The sequence below is a fragment of the Dermacentor albipictus genome, chromosome 1 (assembly GCF_038994185.2).
Source record: "Dermacentor albipictus isolate Rhodes 1998 colony chromosome 1, USDA_Dalb.pri_finalv2, whole genome shotgun sequence".
Classification (NCBI taxonomy): domain Eukaryota; kingdom Metazoa; phylum Arthropoda; class Arachnida; order Ixodida; family Ixodidae; genus Dermacentor; species Dermacentor albipictus.
This window is the reverse complement of record NC_091821.1, coordinates 140,294,019-140,311,070: the sequence shown is the minus strand read 5'-3', so window position 1 is coordinate 140,311,070 and position 17,052 is coordinate 140,294,019. Positions and strand designations below refer to the sequence as shown.

At 43.8% G+C, this 17,052-nt stretch overlaps 1 protein-coding gene across 1 annotated transcript in view; it reads right to left on the bottom strand.

Annotated features, from left to right (window-relative positions):
• Positions 1-17,052, bottom strand: part of LOC135900044 (uncharacterized) — a 554,543-nt gene that overhangs the window by 252,984 nt on the left and 284,507 nt on the right. Inside the window, exon 4 of the mRNA XM_065429465.1 lies at positions 12,512-12,576. Within this exon, the coding sequence (XP_065285537.1) occupies positions 12,512-12,576 (65 nt within the window). The remainder of the gene's footprint in view (positions 1-12,511; positions 12,577-17,052) is intronic.

Genomic DNA, 17,052 nt, shown 5'->3' with positions numbered 1-17,052 from the left:
AAAAGTAGATACAACATCCTCAATTTAAAATTTTATGACAGAAAAAAAATAGCATTGTCAACTAGCCCATTACAATGATACATAACTACTAGCATTGAAATTATTCGTTGGTTTAGGACAAGTGATATGCAATTACTATATTACACACACTCAACACGAATATTATTTTATATATATATATATATATATATATATATATATAAATATAAATATTATACAAAGTTAATTACTCTACGGCACATATTGCAATTTGAGAATTGCAGCCGAGCTGGTGAGCTTGCAAGGCGTATCCACTTGGAAAGAATTTCCGGAATGACGCCACTTTGTAGCTATACACTATGAAATTTGCCGTAAGATTACACTTGTTCTATTTTTTTTAACAAAATACCATTTTATGTACTGAAGCAAAATGTAACTGGAACGCCCATGTATTTCGCTCCACACTTTGGGAAATAATATCTCAAAATTTGTGTCATCCTAGAAATTAATTTCAAGTGTATACTCCTCGCAATCTCACCGGCTACAATTCCTAAATTTCAATACGTGGCCAAAAGTAATTAGTTTAGAAGTGAATTAGTAAATTTTTGTTAATTAGTTCAATATGTGTTTCGATTTCTCGTGATAGCAATGTCCGCGTCTTCGAATAATCCAGTTCGAAGACAAGAATTATGCTATCTGCCACAGGCGATTTTTAAAAAATTCCATAAAGCTTAAAAATGATCGCCCTTTATACCAGAGAGAGGAAAGCGTGGTAGCCAATATTCTAATTGACATTCAGAGGAAGAAGTAGAGCTGGGCAAGGCATATAATGCGTAGGGAAGATAACTTGTGGCCTATTAGAGTTACAGAACGGGTGCCAAAGGAAGAGAAGCGCAGTCGAGGACGGCAGAAGATTAGGTGTAGTGATGGAATGAGGAAATTCGCAGGTATAGCTTGGAACCAGATTCCACAAGACAGAGGGTATTAAAGACCGCTGGTAGAAGCCTCCATCCTGCAGTAGACATAAAAAATAGGATCATGATGACGATGAAAGCAGCACTTCCGGGAAAAGAAAACTTGCTGCAGCCAACACCAACTAGGTCAATAAACAGTTCTGTTGAAACATACTGCTGCAGTCAGCGCTGCACTTGAGTTAATTAGTCAGCAGCCAGTCAAGCAATTGACAGTTTATTGCAACTCCAATGTGGCCCTACAAAGCACACAAAGTGCAATCCTCCGCGCACCCAATGAACGGCTAGTATCCAGAATTCGACGAACCTATCAACACAGCCATAATAAAGGACATAACGTACATTTTCAATGGCTACCAAAACAATGCGACATCAATGGGAATGACGACGCCAACGAAGCCGCCAGATCTACATATGACAGCGGTCGGTGTTTTTTGATTCCGCCTTCACGAACTGTCGCCGCTGCTGGACTAAGCTCCGATGTCCCGCGAACGTGCATTGGCCTGGTGGACTCTTATGTCTTCACCATGCCCCATCTACGTTCGACGTCCCCTGACCCGCAGCAACGTCAACCACCTACTTTACCACGGTGCGAACAGACAATGTTGTATCATTTGTAGCTTAGCGAAGCATAGCTTAGCGGACTCTTATGTCTTCCTCGATGGAATGACTGACTGACTGCCCCACGTGCGGCACATGCAGCTGCATTCACGCAGGTTTGTATGTCTGGCCCACACTATAGTGCCGAGAGGAAAGTGATAAGTGCAGTGCTTGATAGACTTAAAGGGAAACTAAATGAGAATTTTAGGTTGCGCTAAATTGAAAGATTAGGCTTCTGTGATAACGAATTCTCATCATTCATAGCGATAATAGAGCTTTTGTTCACCATAACATACGAAATCGGAGTGGCGCCACCTGTTGTGGACTATGGTACCTCTCATGTGAAGACAGCATTGGACGATTCACAGAGAAGGTACAGAGAGTGGTCGCGTGTAGATTACCTGAACTCGTCCGTTCGGGCGTGGTTCGTTCAAATTTAGAAGCCGCAGCGGCACCTTCCGCGGCTGTTTTCTACGCAACAAAATGATATATAAGCACACAGAAAAGGATAAATTTCTAGACTAACAATGCATCGGCCTAGCTCAACTTCATATTTATTTTGAATGTCTCTTCAACAATCGTCCACAATTCCAAAGAAAAGTTCTAGTCCAGTGTTCACCAAAGGAACTCCAACATACGCAGAAGGCTATAACAGCGCTGCTCAAGTTCCTGGTACAGGACTGCGTAATAGACTTTCAGAGCACCGCCTGTTACCGCAGGGTTCTGCACCCCGGACTTTTTGTCGCTTTGTGCTGCTCTCCTCTTTTTCTAACCCCTTAACCTTCCATCCGGACAGGGTAGTCAATCACAACTAGGTCTGGTTAACCTCCCTGTATGTTCTCTTTTTACATCCTTATCTCTCTCTCTCTCTCTCTCTCTCTCTCACGTTGTCGCGCTCTGTACCGGGACTGCCCGGACGCCGCAGGCCACTTCGCTGGTCTATTTTCCGCCGTCACAGCAGTGCGCCCACTGAGGAAGTTTCCCGCGCCGCCAACACCCATCCACTGGCTAGCAGAACGGCGACCGCCGTTCCGTCTGGCGCATACGGAAAGAAACAGGGCCATAAAAGCAACTGACTGCCTCAGCTATGACCGTCGGCCCCTGTACCTTCTATTTTATAGCTTCTCTCTATCTTACGAGACGCCATTGCGAAGCGTCCCCCAGCACGCCGATATATACCGCTACGCTCCTACAGCTTTTCCTGTATGCCGGAGAAAAGACGGCCGCCCGTAGGCATGCAGCCGCATTGCTGATGCAGTGCAGGATGGACCACAGCCTTCTCGGGGATGCGACTTGCAGTGTCCACCGCGATCAATGTGCTGCAGGTTAATCGGGCATCAATAAGACTACCGATGAATCAGCCCCGCTGCTTCGGCCGGCCGCCTTTTTAGTTTGTGGGATTCTCTCCTCCCGACGCCGATCGGCGCCCGTGATCAGGCCCGCGGGCGACGGCACGAAACGAGTTCCAAAGAGCCGCTCCGCTGAACGCTCTCGAGGGAGGCTACGCTACTTCCCCGGAAATAAGTAAAAATGCGAGTGGAAAGAGCGAACATCAAAAATAAAAAGAAGACTAAAACCTGTTTTAATCAAATTATGGTTCTACCTTCTAATTACCCTTAGAGATCTACCAGTAAAATTAGGTTTAGCGGTGTTTTGTTTCGTCTGCTTCTTCTCCATCTTCTCCATTTATTTTGCAGCGTTTAGCTAAGACGCACATTGTAAAGACGAGTTAGCTTCCACTTCAAAGCACAGATGCTTTTCCTTGCCACGCTCTACCGTAATTACGCCTCCGAACTTCTTGTATGGTCTACCTTATCTCGTTGTAATTAACACTTCTAATTGTAATATAATATTGCCGCGCGACTGGCCGCTTGAGGCACCTTGCGCGTATTCGCACGCTTCTTTCACGCTCGGGAAAACGTTTTTATGTAGCCCGTGTTGAGAAATAGAAGCCTGTGTCGGGAGTTTTTCATGTTGCTCTACAATTTTCTCATTTACACTTTTCATCTAATTATAATACTTGATATGTTTATTCATTATTTAAGACTAATTCTGTAACTAGGCGGAATGCAAAAAATTATCTGGGCATCACCAAGCGATGGCAAACAGCATTACCTTGGTTCTGTCTTTGGTTCATACTTTTAAATCTTGGTGCATGATAGTTGTGACACCCCGTATATGACATCAAGCTTTCTTAAAACTGGAAAGAGTCGGACGTGCACTGGTCATCATGCACATGACTAGCGCTGGAGCATGAAAAGCACAGGAAAGGTATATTGGTGAACCAGCGAGTATCGGGTGCGACGGTATTCTGGAACCGAAAAAGAGCGGCGGAATGTCCATCGCTAAAACAATATTTCAGCGATTTTGTCACTGTTTAAGGTTCTTCATTTATTATTTTCTTCTTTTTTTAGCGTGTGTGCGTTTGTCGTTTAGCACCACCCGCGTGCGAGGCTGTAGAACGGTGATATGGACAATGCATCCCAACACACATTAGTTGGTTCCAAAGATACGTGCATTGTGAAGTATATTAAAAGCTATTAAATATGTGGTTTTCAAATCGAATACAAATATTAAAAATGTAATATTCAGTTTGTATACTATGGTCCGGAATATTCAGCAAGATACTTCACATCCCTAATTTCGGCCGGTGTGTACGACGTATACCGATCATCCCACGCCGACGCTCGTCGTCGCCAGAATGTCAGAAACGCGTTAAACGCGGTCGGTGCACCGAGGAGTCGTCCGCGCCCAAGCTGTGGTTCTCCGTGAGTTCGCAGTTGCCGCGTATTGCGCTCTATTCTCCACTATTCAGAATTAACTTTCAGGGTTCGCTCCCGAGAAGAACATTCGCTCGTTACTTTTTCACAAGCACAATTGTCAGTGTAGCCAGCGTTAGAACAACTACAAAACCTCGGGCAACTTTCTCTAGGGATATGAAATGCGAAGCCCAAATGCACTTCCAGTGTCCATCGTGTCGGTGCCAAGACCGAGTGGCCAAAGGCATTCCTAAGCCAAAGGACGCGTATGCGAATACATTTAGTACGTGGACTTTTCGTCACAGAGATGCTTTATTCCCAGGAGGTTCCGGGATATATTTGCTGCGGACAACAGCATCGCGACGTCTCCGAATAAAACTCCCTATGGCAGGCTGTCGCTGTCCCCTGAGACCGGTCGGATACTCTACACTGGGAAAGTAGGAAAGAGGACTCAAAGATGTTCAGTCCTCTTCCTCCCCATCGGAGAAGTTCACACTTTTTGCGCATTAATTTACTTCCTGAGACGACTGTGACGTAAGTGCGTGCGCGCACGGGCGCGCCGCCCAAATACTCCGCCCAAACAGCAGCGAGCGTAAGTGCCCGCTGTTACAGGGAGAACGATTCAGCGCGTGATAGCAGGAGGCGGGCCAACTCCCTTCTCAAAGGCCGGCGACCTTGCAAAGAGTTCGCACGCGAGCTTTTCTTTACTGCAGGATGCCTGAATGCGCTACATTAGGCGCTGTTTCAGTTTCAGTTTATTCTCCGTTCAATAACAATGAGTAAGTAACAAGTAGTATGCAGACGAGGGTCCCGATGTCAATGACTGCAACGGGACCCTCGGTTCTAAAAAGAAAGAAAGGATGTATGAAAGACGTGGGTTGAAGCAGCAAAATTAAAAAAAAGGTACAAGGAAAACAAATCAATGCGTGTAATGTGATACATTGGTGAGAGAGAAAACAAACAAAAAGTACGCATATCAAAAAGCATTATTATACAGAAGAACATGTTATAGGGCATGAAACTTTTTACAAAAGATTAAACATTTTAATTCATGTTTGAATACATTCAAAGCTGACGTCTCTTTAAGTGAATGTGGTAGGTACTTCCATATTTTTAATGCTAAAGACGTGGATGTCATTTTTCCATAGTTGGTGTTACATTTAGGTAGTAAACAGTTGAAATTAGGCGCAAACCTCTAGTGTGGTTGGTATTAGTGAGTCATTTGCAGTCCATAAATTCATAAGCAAGCTGTTTGTTAAGTTTTTTAAGAAAGAGAATACTTAAATGATGATTAGACAAACCAGATACAGGTATTATAAAGTTTGCCTGGAGTAGCGGGAGAGCATTTGAGTAAAAATAACTCTTGGTGATTATGCGAATAGCCTGGTTCTGTATGTGTTGAATAGACGAGAGGTGGCAGTTATATCTGTTTCCCCAGGAAGCAATACCATAGGTAATATGACTATGAATGAACGCAAAGTATAAATATAGTAATGCGTGTTCTGAAAAAAATGCACGTGATTTAATGAGAGATCTTATGCCGAAAGCTGTTTTTTTTGTTTAACAAACATAATATGATTAGTAAATTTCAAGTGAGAATCTCATTTTATGCCAAGGAACGACACACAGTCCACTGCAGGAATAAGGTCACTGTCGAGAGTTACTTAACTGATACACAGCACCATCATCTGCTTTGTTTTAAATATCATGTACTGAGTTTTGAGAGGGTATAAAATTAAATAATTTAACTGACGCTTTGACACTCTACACTAACGCTCTGACACTAACTGACATTCTACAACTTTGGCTAGTTCACTGTTCAGTTCAAAGGTTAAGGTTGGTAAAGACTTATGTGAAATGGAAATAGTGGTATCATCAGCATATAAAAAAGTATTAGAAAGATTAAGAACGCCAGGTAAGTCGTTAATGTAAATACAAAACTAGACGCGTCCCAGTATTGAGCCCTGTGGAACCCCTTGATTAATGACTTTCGACTCGAAATAAGCACACCCTACACAGACTGTTTGCTCACGGTCATGCAAGCAATTTTTAGAAAAGCTAAAGCTGGACCTGTTAAACCTAAAGATTCTAGTGTGGCAAATAAAACGGTATGATTAACAGTGTCAATCGCTTTAGTAAAATCTGAAAATAGAGCCAACAAGTTTATCGCTGTCAATAGAACACCTTATGTAATCGGTTAATGCAATAAAAGCTAAGCTGGTCGAACTGCCAGAACGGAAACCGAATTGGCAAGATTTCAGCAACTTAAACTTTGTTAGGTAGTTGTTTATACGTTTCAGAAATAATTTCTCGATAAGTTTACTAATGGAGGACAAAACAGAGATTGGGCGATAATTAGACACCAGAGATTTAAAAACTTTTTTTAAAGAGAGGAATTAATTTTGCCTTCTGAAGTGAATTGGGAAAAGTGGCGCATTTAAAAATGAGATTGATTATGCTGCTCGGTGTTTCCGCAATACAAGGGACAACAAATTTTAAGTGAAAAGCAGAGGCAATATCTAGACTTGGGTAAGGGTTTTTTTTAGATTTAATATAGAAGAACAGACCTCATTGGCTGAAACGGGAAAAAGAAAGAATATAAGATTGAAACGGTTGTATGGATAGGAAGAAGCTATCTGGCTACTGCACCCTTCACAGACGTAATTACTAAATGATTTGGCTATACAAGACCATTCAGTGCAAGTTTCATGTTTATAAGTTATTTTATCTAAGGTTCTACTAGCCTGGGGTGTATTCAAAAAGTTGTTGAAAAGTTTCCATTGTTTCTTAGGATTATTTTTAGCCTTGCAAAATTCTTTCCTATTATAAAACCGTTTTGATTTTTTCAGTAGGTTATTCAACATGGTAATGTATTTTTGATAGAGATGTGCTAGACTTACATTGAGCGGCTGTTTTTTAGTCTTCCCGTAAAGAATACCTTTTTTACGCATGCTGGTTAACAAACCTTTTGTTATCCAAGGATTACGTGGAAATTTAAACTTATATTGCATTTGAGAGTTGTAGTGCTAGCGTACACTGCTTTCAAAAATAACTAGCAGAATTTTTCGAGCGCCTTTTCAGGATCACATAGAGTACTAATTGATGACCATTTGGTACCCCTTATTGTATTAACAAAGTTATCCCGGTTGAAGCTGGAAGTGAAATAACTAGTGTCATAGGGAGGTTTTTTTCGGCGAAGGTAATAAAAATTGGAAGATGATCTGTGACAGACATGCCAATGACAGCTGCACTTGGAGACGGTGGGATACTGTTCCAGAAGCGGAAAATTTAAGTATGAGAAGTAAATAAAGACTCAAGCCCAAATCCAACAAAACAATCGCCATATGATATTACTGAACTATTATCAGTATCCGTTAAATTAATGGTAATGTGACCAACTATTAAAATATGCTTATATTCAGCTGAAATTTTAGAATTGTGGAAAGGTTGTGCAAGAAATCACGAATAGATGAAGATGGGGAGCTATAAGTGCAACCAATGATTAGACCAATTACTAAAAGGCGACAGGTTAGTTTCGATCCACACTGATGCACAGTTAGATACGTTAGCAGCGGGGAAAGCAGGAATGGAGTGAATGGAGCAGGAATGGAGGGAAATTGTGCGAAGCACAAACACGAAGGAAAGAAACAGCAGCGCTCCGTCTTGTCGCTTGTTTCTCTTAGGCGCTGTTATATTGTCACAACTCGCCCATCTGTCCTTACTTTTACAAAAGTAAATGAGAGGAGAGCAGAAAATAAGCCCGTTGTGTCTTTTACACTGAGTCCAGAAAGAGACAGACAGAAACAATGCGCAAATGTATATGCGTGTAATAAAGCACAAAAATGGTAATTTATTCAGTGTGCCCCGACTGTGTCCGACAGCCTCTACTACTTCGCTCTTCACCAGTGCACAACATTTCCATTTGAGCTAAAGTACTGGCTACTTCTCCTGCATAACCTTCGTCTTCCTCTTTCTCTCAACGAAGAAATTAATTCTTTAAAAGTTTTTCCAACACGACCTTCCACACGGCAACATATTTTAGGTGGTTCAATACACCGAGAGTGACGACACGACCAATTCACCAAAATAAATTAAAGAAGATGGCGGCTTGTTTGGCAACCAGTCTTGGTGTAAAAAAACGCGGGATAAGCTTAGAAAAAGAAATGTCGCACTTTTTGTTGACGGCAAAAGACGATATAACTTTCAAGAAACAAAACTTGATTTGAACGTGTTTCGTTGCGACGTGTGAAAAGAGAGGTGGGCGTAGTTCTGGGCCTTAAGGTGACCAGTATTCATCTACTTTTCCTTTTTTTTAAAATATATGATTCTCGGAAGACCATGGCGCCTGCAAGTGGCACCAGCTACTTTTTTCTCATGAACGGAATCTTAGCTCATCTCGCAACGAGGAATTCAAGGTTGCCTTCTACAAGTGTAGCTGAAGCTATGATTAAGTCGAATGAATTCTTATTAAGCCTGTAGGAGAGCAAATGTAAGGGTAGCGAGGTCGACCCGACGCGCGTCTAGTTTGCTACCCTACGCAGGGTTGAAGGGGTGAAAAGAAAGTAGTGGGAGCGAGGCACTAGGCAGTGGAAACACATGGAGTTGCGCAACCCGCCTACCACTGGTCACTGAGGCCATTCGATTGCACGGACTGAAGTAACGCCCTCGTTCCTTTGTAAGCCTGCAACGCATGTGGCCATGCTGCAAGAATCTTTCCTCGGCATAATCGGCTACGATCTAGCCCGTTTAACACATTCCAAGGAATGGCGCGTCAGATGTTATGACGATGACAAGAACACAGTACGCTTTCGATTGTCTCTTGATAGTTGCACAAGTCACACGTGGGCTTCGGGACGATGGTGCGCACGAATTGCTGGGAAAGAAGGGGCTCTTCTGCCTCTGTTCTTCCCTTATTCTTGTTCATACTATGATACATGAACACTGCATACCACTAGCATTCACCGACGAGAGTAGCCTCGTCACCGAATAAGTGCAGTGTACGATTATGATGTGGTAGGCCCTCAATACTGCGCAGAAAAAAGAAGTAACTGACCTATGTGTTGTGATTTTACTCTAGCATTTCACACTTCGGAACATGTTTTGCAAGAACTGGCCAGTATGTCCCCCACCGTGTTGCTAACGAGTCGGTCAACATCTATGTTGTCAAACACAATGCCACACTGCGCGCCTGTGTTGACGCAAGCCGAGCGATGTTGCTCGGCGTGAAAGCATCAGCAACAAACGCGAGGAACAGCGTTGGATAACATGTGTGACCGCGTTATTTTCTTGGTATGTCTTTTGTTATTTTACACCTTTTGGTGCTCTCTATGACGCTTCGGTAGGATTTTTTTCTCTTTCGTGGAGAGCGCTTCTCGCGACGCGTGTCAGAAAACGGCAATATTATTCTTTAAACTTCAACTTCGGCGCGTGTGGGTTCTTTGCGATTGTTTGGCAATACGCAACTGCGAAGATGTCGGTTTCCGGACGTGTTGGGTCATATTGGCAGTGTCGGCTGTTTGTTGTGTCCCCACAGGTCCCACTAGACGGGGAATCCAACTATTCTAGTCTGCAGCAGCATTTGGCGTCCGCAGTCACGCTTGGCATCTCCGAGCTTCTTGCCGCTTGTAATGATGTGCCGTTGAATACTGAAGTGTCAAAGTATTGTCTAACGTGTATCGTGGCGTTACGATGACAGCACGTTTCTCGTACCGTTACGGACAGTGTTGGACAATTTGTTGGCCAGTGTAAAGTGCCCCTAACAATCGTACGTCATTCATCATGCATAGACTGGCGTAATACGCGTACATAGAAAAACGTTTCTATACAGAAAAATTGTGGATTATCATACTCTAAACTCTCTAAATACTCTAAACTAACGGAGGAGCACTATTTTCGCAGAAAGAAATGTCCAATATATAGTATCCAGTATTTAAGAAAAGTTGGGAAAAAGCTTTATGCGGAAAACGGCACAATTGCTGCAAAGCTGGAGCATGAAATAACGTAGGCGTGTTACTTTCACGGCACATGCTTGGCAGCCGATGGTGTCGGGAAAGGTACAATGAAACGAACGGTGGTTTTCTTAAATTGCATGAGAAGTGAGAAGTGTTTAACGCTTGATTAGTCTCTCCTTCGCTTTCATAATACAGTAATCGGTGGGTACTCGCAATATTCTGAATTTTACTGCACAGACGACCTCTATGCTATCATGTACGGTCATCGCAATTCAAGAAAGCACGCACTGACTCGGCGTGGCACAGCACTGTGTTTTGTCTACTGTACCTGCTTTTCTGCGTCGACATCCATTACGCTGTGACCTTAGATTATTGAAAAAAGAAATTCAGGGATCTCTCACTCTCTCCGTCTCACCTCGCAATGACTAAAATATGCAAAGCCGAAGAGCCGTCCTTGCCACCTCATTGCCGTTGATTTATCTTTGAGCATTTATGCTGTTTTTACTCATCGGGTGGTCTCGTTGGTAACTAGTGCCTTCGCCCGATATACACATCCGACGTTGAGGTTCCCCCTCGGGGAAAGTCAACGTCTTCCTCTTTCTTTTGATGTTTTTTTTATTGCATGATGTTGCGGAAATGCTGGCCCCCTTTATTGGTGGCAGCTGCGCATTTTCACATAAAAATGTATCTAATGAAGGCCGCAGGTAGGAAAAAATCACATAAGAACACACTAAATCTGAAGGTCAACTCATTTATGAATGTCAAACAAACTTCTCCTTAAAGTCGAGCCACAAGCACATATATATGTGACACATACTCAATATTAAAGTCGTCACAATTTGTGTGGAAAACGTGTTACAAACTTGTTTCATCCTGTTCTTCTGGGTAAATAATCTTGTGTATTCACCCTACTCGGACTTCTTGTCCTCAGTATTTTGTAAATAAATAAATAAATAAATAAAAATAATCTCCGCAACATTTTTCTCTATAATTTCCAGCAGCGTTGTATCACTAAGTGCGATTTTACAAACTTTAGACAGCACCAGCTGCCTTAGGCCCACCAGCGCTTTGTATCATGCCTCAAGAGTAGATGCGCACACGCCACCACCCAACCACGGTCCGCGTTGCGTGCGCATTGAACGACGCGAAAACAGGGAAATATTGAGGCTGCATGCGAAATCGTTGGTTAGCGCGTCCGGTTTGCACCTTCTTGTTGCCACAGTGGCATATGTTCAGAGCCTAGTGGCAGCGTGGCCCAACGACATTTAAAAAAATGTATTATTCTCCCCTTCGTAACGACAGGCGCACGTCATTGTGACATCAGCAGCCTGCACTAATTAATCAACTGGCATTTATTTCTACCAAGCCGCCACCGAAACCTGTCCTCGTCTTTCGCGGCAAAGACTGCTCATCGCCGCCAGCAACAACCAGCCAGCACATCGACCCAATGGCGTTCTACATATTTTGCTAAAAAAGACTCGGTTAATTGTAAAGTTTCGGGCAATGACTTTATAACAACGCCAAGAAATTTCGTAGTGCATTTTTTGTAGTGTATGACATTTGCCGCTTCTAACGGCATGCGCGTTATCGGAATGACAGAGCATTCTCGACAGGAATGCGGTGAGCGCCGAGTTTTCAACAAAGGAAACGCAAGCAAGGCAGATGACGATTATCGTTGTGGGACAAATATACACCCCAAAGGGCGCAACTGTATTAAGAGTGTAAAGTAAAGCGAAGCCAGGCAAAACGTGATTCACCGGATTCGCTTGGATCTGCCTTTGCTGCCTTTGCTCGACGCTACGCACATCTTTTGGGCTGTGCTGACAATCCGTATTGGAACACTGCCAAGTGTCTGAGACTCTGCAACATGTTCTTCGACTGCCCCGAATACGTGCCACAGTAAAAGATGCTGTCTTCTTCGCCAGCAGGCATCAGAAGTCAAGTGCTATTCTGGCTGCACTGTGGGACCACACAGCAGGAAAAAAAGCTACGAGGGTTGTTATGGACTATCTTCAGAGGACCGGACTAGAATCGAGACTTCAAGGAAATCACTTTGTTATGTGGTTATTTTATTTGCATATGCATCACTTCTTCCTGTCCTCAGCATCGTCTTTCGTCATTATTTCCCCCCCCCCTTTCTTCCTGCACTTGTGCTCAGGCTAACCTCTCTGCTTTTCTTATAATAAATCCTCCCTCGCGTACGCCATCAGTAGATTCAAAGCATATCAACTAATCCAACTGTGTGCCTTACCTTTACGAAGAGGGTAGCGCAGATATTCAGCTTCTAAACCTCCTGGTCCCGAAGGATAAATCACCCTGTAAAAAGAGAAGGGATCAACATGAGAATGCAGCATTTTTCTTTTTTTCACCTTCGACAGGATCGAAAAAGGATGTGAGGCAGCATAGAGGAAATATCATGGTGGAGCTTATCCACTATCGTGGGGATTCTGTCGACACCGGTATGCAAAGTTTGACGGCGGCTGACATGGAAATGCGTAAGTGGAAAAATAAACAAATAAAAGGAGCGCGAACGCACGCACGCACACCGCACAAAGAGAGAGAGAGAGAGCCGCACTTTGTGTCACAAACAACAGGGCCGTGCAAAGCGGAAGCTTGTATCGCGTGCGCTATGCAGCCCTCTTCGCACGGCCGCCTATCCGTAATATCCACCGAACGCTTTCAAGCAACGCCGGTAGTCATTATCGCTCACTAATTAGGTTCGCATCAATGAGGAACTTGAACCGGACGCGAGACACTTCCTTCCTAAATTTTAGTACAGTGCCCCCGAGGAAAGGTTACGTCAACTGCGCGAGTGCGCGCCGGTTCACTGCGCATTAGCCCGCGGAGTGCCGGCCTTCAGCTCTCCAGAAACTCCAGAGCATTTTAGCAGTATGTGCTTGACACCACCTTTATTCCATGCAGTGGCAGGCGTATAATGGCGACGCTACTTGCTCGCTTTTTGCACGACCGCTCGGAAGCTCTTGATGGCCTTGTGTTGCTGAAATCTGACTTCGATCTCATTAAGCACATTTATCACGATGCTAAGCTGAGAAATATCCAACACGTGTCAGCCTTTAGATCTATCATCTTGCGGTGAATGCACGTACACTAATTTAAGACAGATGCTAAGAGCGGTTGAAGATAAATTAAAGTAAGGCCTAAATGCAATTAAGAATAACTAAATAGAGGTAAGCTTGAAGTAACATCAAAATTTGGGCTAGAACAAAAAAACAAAAAAAAACAATAAAGACGAAAAAATAAACCCGGCAGGATCTATCTACGATGATGGCCGAAGTAATGCAAGAGAATAAGCCTATCGCACATACTTTATTCATTTCTATTACATCTGTTTGAGCGGAGTGTGACGGTGTTTGGTTTCATCACTTTTGCAGGCAAACGAAATGCGCGTCTCTAGAGATTTCCGAACCCTCCACGCGCGAGCCGTGAATGCGTGTCGATATCGTGGCAGCACGACGGTGGCGGTGCTCTGGCGCTCTACTGTTGCACGCATCTCGCGCCTCCTTCTGAACTGCTGACGTGGCGCCGAGGATATGTACTTGACTGCTATCCTGCAGGTCCGAGTTCCATTCTTCACAGGGGCTAGAATATTTTTAGTTTTTTTTCCCCTCTTCTTTTCACGCAGTCCAACGTATCGAAGCTACATAGACAGATCAAAGGGGTGGTGAAAGAACAAGGAATAATGCCCTCCCATTTTAATAAAACTCTTCAGAATGTTGCAAAAACTCTCAATTAATGCGTACTATGACGCAATCCCCAGAGCCACATGATTGAGTGCCAACGAAAACGTTTTCTTGCGTCATAAACTGGGTTTTCGTGATTAATTTTGTCTGTTTTTTTTATATATATATATAAGCTTGAAGCTACAGCAGAGACCGACGTGAAACTGTTCGCTTGTGGAAGTGACAGCGAGAAGTTGCCCTGAACAGGAATAAAACAATTCCCAGCGCAAACTTGGAAAAATAGTCTAGCTCTTAGTTCTGAGACGGAGACGTAGCGCGAACCTATGAGAATGCTTCATTAGGAACCCAAGTCATGTGCACCAAAGTCAACGTATGGTTTTGTGCCCGTCTTCGCCTTCCAGCGACATGCAGCGCTTAAGTATGATGATGATGATCATGATGATGAGCCTCTGTGATGGCTGGCACCCACTAAGGGGGATAGGCCAAGAATCGGACGGCAGGAGGTAACTAAGGTGCTTTAACAGCTTACATGCTTGCCAGCATGTTTTGCATTGGACACAAAAACAGGGTGGTGGTGATTATTATTATTATTATTATTATTATTGTTATTGTTATTATTATTATTATTGCCAGCTAAATTGGCCGGGACTTTTCAGAAAACCCTTTGATAGTAGGCAGAAGAGATGGTACACTATCGGGAAGCAACTCCACCCAGAGACAGCTCACCACTTGCGCAGCACTGATTTCCAAGTCACAGTAAGAACATTAGACAATTAGGCGCACTAGCAAAATCGGTTTCGTTAATTGAAAATTGATTATCAATATGTGCTGCACAGAGGCTGAGCTTTCTTTCAGCGAAAAATATTTTTCCTTTTTTTTTTACATCTTCTCCAGTCAGGTGGTGAACACACTTTCGCGACAGCAGTCAGGTACTTTTGCATGGCTAGGGTTGGATTTCGACCCCGCGTGTTTCACAAGCACATCAAGTCAAATGTTCCGTACGGCATTCACAAGGGGGAAGAAGAAGCCCTAAAGTGCGGATGCACGTCTCGTCAGCTCCATCACGAAGATGCGCTGCCGTATACCTGCATTCAACTTCTACCTCCACAGGTCTGGTCTGGTCCCCTCACCATTATGCTCATTCTGTGGCGAAGTGGAGACACTCTACCATTTCTATTATAACACTCTACGTTTTTCTATTATAAGAAAACGACTACTCGAAATCCCGCTTCGCTCTATTGGTCTAACTTTATGAGTGCCTGTGATCCTATCTTTTGGAGTCTCAATGTTGGGTTCAGCCACAGAAATGTTTGCTTGGCGATCAAAAATTACCTAATTGAAACCAATCAATTTCCATGTTAGATTGATCGTTCTCCCTCCCAACCATAGCTTTCATTTATTTCTTATCTATTATTATTATTATTATTATTATTATTATTATTATTATTATTATTATTATTATTATTATTTTATGCCCGGTTTTCATCTGATTATTTCCTTTTTTCTCCAAACACAAAACGTTTACTTTTAAACTCACACGCTCAAATTGTTAACTCCCTTGTTATTATTATTATTTTTATGCACCTAATTAAACCACCCGATTCTTGGCCAATCCCCCACTGTGGGTATGTGCCACGGCCACTCAGGACAACAACAACAACAACAACAACAACAACAACAACAACAACAACAGCTCCGCAGTTTTTTATTATTCTCGGCGGGAAATCTCATTTTGTGTAGAAATCCATTGATAATCGAAAGAACAAGTGCCAAGGACCCCAAGGATACCGTTCTCTACCAGGTGGGCCCGTTTTCCGGCCGTCAATCGTTCTTTTCTCCCGCCACGCGTGGCGGGAGATCTACGTTTAACACGAACGCGTCGACGCCTCGAACGTCTCCGCCGCGGCGGTGGCTGAAAGAGCTTGGCCTAGCGCGCCGACTAAGATATCCAGGCCCCCCGCCATGATAGAACTCGTGAGATTGGAAGGCGAAGAAATGCAACCGCAGGAGTTCGGAAAAGAATAGGTTGGTATGAAGTTAGAAGAAGCAAAAAGTAGCGATGCAGCCGTGAAGTCGGATTGGCGGGACACAAGCAGCAGGGAAAAACCTTTGTCGGGGAAGCAACAAATGTAAACAAATGGAAGAACGAAGGCAAGGTGCGACAAATCGTCAAAGCAAGTAGGCTGCCTAACCTGCCGAAAGAAGATTACAGAGCTATCGTGCGTCCACGTGGCGCACTTAACGTGTTGGACTACAAGCTGGATCGCATTTACTGCTGCATGCTCAATGCTGCCGGGGTCGGTCGAGAGACAGCGGAGGAAGACACCATATGTATAAACTGCAAGCAATATATAGTGCTGCTCAGCACGCCTTCGGAGGAGCGCGCCAGGAAATATGGGGCTATCAATAAGCTGCGCTTTGGAGAACAAGAATATGAAAAAAAAAATAGACTATTGGGTTTTACGTGCCAAAACCACTTTATGATTATGAGGCACGCCGTAGTGGAGGACTACGGAAATTTGGACCACCTGGGGTTCTTTAACGTGCACCTAAATCTAAGTACATGGATGTTTTCGCATTTCGCCCCCATCGAAATGCGGCCACCGTGGCCGGGATTCGATCCCGCGACCTCGCGCTTAGGAACAAGAATTTGAAGCAAGCGCTTACAGAGCAGCTCTTGATAACACATCTAAGGCTCTCATCAGCAGAATATCTAAAGAGGAGAGTGCGGAGGACATAGTGACCAGTCTGGTCACACCGCGCGATCCTGGTGTTTTGCACGCCAAGACAATGGGTAGCGCAGACAATGTGATCGTTTTATTTGAAGGTCACCGGGGAAGAACTACCGCGGGTATCGTGGCAAGCTAGGAAACCTGCAGCCGTTCGTAATAAGCGAGTAAACGCCAGATGACATCACCCGGCCGGAGACCGGGGGGATGGCAATATTATCGGGGTATAAATCTTACACTGCTTCCGGCGAGAAGGCAACCGTCACGACGCTGATAAACAGAAACCTCTCGGCTGTCGAGCACGATACCGGTGTGTGCGGCATAGACCACGTCCTGATTGAAGTAATCCCCCCCGTTAAGAA